This window comes from Camelina sativa, chromosome 6 (genome assembly GCF_000633955.1).
Source record: "Camelina sativa cultivar DH55 chromosome 6, Cs, whole genome shotgun sequence".
NCBI lineage: Eukaryota > Viridiplantae > Streptophyta > Magnoliopsida > Brassicales > Brassicaceae > Camelina > Camelina sativa.
Genome location: NC_025690.1, coordinates 23,751,488 through 23,753,390, shown reverse-complemented (window position 1 = coordinate 23,753,390; position 1,903 = coordinate 23,751,488). Strand labels below are relative to the sequence as shown.

Sequence of the window (1,903 nt, the reverse complement as noted above, 5' to 3'; positions counted from 1 at the left end):
TGATGATTAGAAAATATGTAACCTGTTTACCAAGCTTCAATGGAAGTGTATTATTGAGTTTGGTGAATCCAAGGGATACAGAAAGGAGTTGCTAGTTAAATGCCTGAGGCATCTTACTTTTGCTAGTTTGATGTTCCACATGAAGCACAAATGGAGATCTAGGCTATTGCAATCATTTATTCAGGGTTGTATTAAAAGAGGGTGTATTTTAAATAGGAAGAAGCAACAACGACCTATTTAGTGCACACTTTGGTAATACAAGGAATCAAAAACCATATTCATCTTCTTTACTCTATTTCTCTCTATCGATCATCATAACCTTCGCCCATCATCATCATCATCATCGAATCAGTGTTCTTCGGGGTGATCAGTCACAAATAACCTGTGCTACCATTCATCTAACTAGATCAGAAATGTTATATAAGATATTGTATTACAATATGTTCATAAGTATAAACAGTGTTTTTACACAAAAGCCTTAACCGAACAAACATAAATAAGAAAAGAAACTAAATGATAATGATAATGAAAAAACTAAAACATAAATAAAGAAAAAACTGACTCAAACTAAGAGATACGACCCCTGAATGCCTATGGCCAAATCCTGGTCCGCCAAAAAAGAAATGAGTTCCCAACTCATCTCTATGCAAGTTCTTGATGTCGTAATAAGGAGTATCTGCATGTGTAAACAACTCAGGGGTCGGCTGGAAATTGCAAGTGTGATCAACCACTTGTATGTTCCTGAAATAGCTCGCGTTTCCAAACCCTTCTTGGGGGAAACGCCCTGAGCCCATCTGCGTCTTCGTGTGTCGTCCGAAGCTCTCTGAGTCAATGATTTCTCCACCCCAATCGATTTTCCCTGCATGATCGCCTAAAGTGGTGAAAAGTTCCCTAGGCCAGTATCCTGCCAAGTCGGTGCCTACACGCAGCCACCAGTTTCCACTTCGGGGATCCTGGAAATGTTTATATTTTCTATTATTAAAAAAATGCTGATAATATAATAATAGAATTTTAATTTATAAAATACATAAAAGGTAAAGAAAAACCAACCTTCCAAACCAGAATAGTTATCTCAAACTGGCGGCGACCCCCGATGCTAGATAAAGGAGAAATAGCACCTCCTAGGACAACCTCGCTGCTGGTTTGAACAAACCCAGGATCGTGAAGGTTATAGCCTCCGGTTGTATTGTATGTGTCACTCTGTGAAATATCAATACTACTGTTAGAATGCAAAAAAAAAATCATCCAAAACCATGTTATTGTAGATATATGTTTCTATGTGAAAAATAACATATTAGACGTTTTAAATTTCTATCATAAGAGGATTTACGTAAACCAACAACATGTTAAAACGTCCAATATGTTGTTTTTCACAACAACAACCAATAACAAAAAGTAAGCCGAGCAATTCTGTTTTCTTTTCAAATAATAAATTTAACTGTTGGTACTTTTTATTAAAATAATTCAACTACGTACGTGATGCATTTTGCTTATAAGAAAGTTTATGTGTACATATATGATATCATTATCATATTATCTACCAAAACATGTGTCTTCAGAGAAACAAAAACCTTAAAAACCAACAGTAAGATTTTATTATGTCGTTTTTACTTTAAATACTGAGTAAATTTCTTTTATATTTTGGATTCTAATAAAGACGAATAATTCAAATTCAAGTATGGGTTGATTTTGCATCTTATTTTTCTATTTCTAACATAGTTGGAAAATAAATTGGAAGCTTATAACTTTTTTTGCATATTAAAGTCAGTGTTATTAAGAATACTTATTATATATATAGAATACAGTTGATGAAAGGTTTTTACGAACTAAGTTCTGTGTTACTAAGAAAACTTAATCATTTTTTTAATCTGTATTACTGCAAAAAAAAAAAAAAAAACACACA

At 33.4% G+C, this 1,903-nt stretch overlaps 1 protein-coding gene across 1 annotated transcript in view; it reads right to left on the bottom strand.

Annotated features, from left to right (window-relative positions):
- The window catches only part of LOC104699414, a 4,346-nt gene continuing 2,842 nt past the window's right edge, over positions 400 to 1,903 (bottom strand). Inside the window, exons 6-7 of the mRNA XM_010414721.1 lie at positions 1,051 to 1,200; positions 400 to 953 (exon numbers count right to left, since the gene is read on the bottom strand). Of these exons, the coding sequence (XP_010413023.1) occupies positions 510 to 953; positions 1,051 to 1,200 (594 nt within the window). The 3' untranslated portion in view covers positions 400 to 509. The remainder of the gene's footprint in view (positions 954 to 1,050; positions 1,201 to 1,903) is intronic.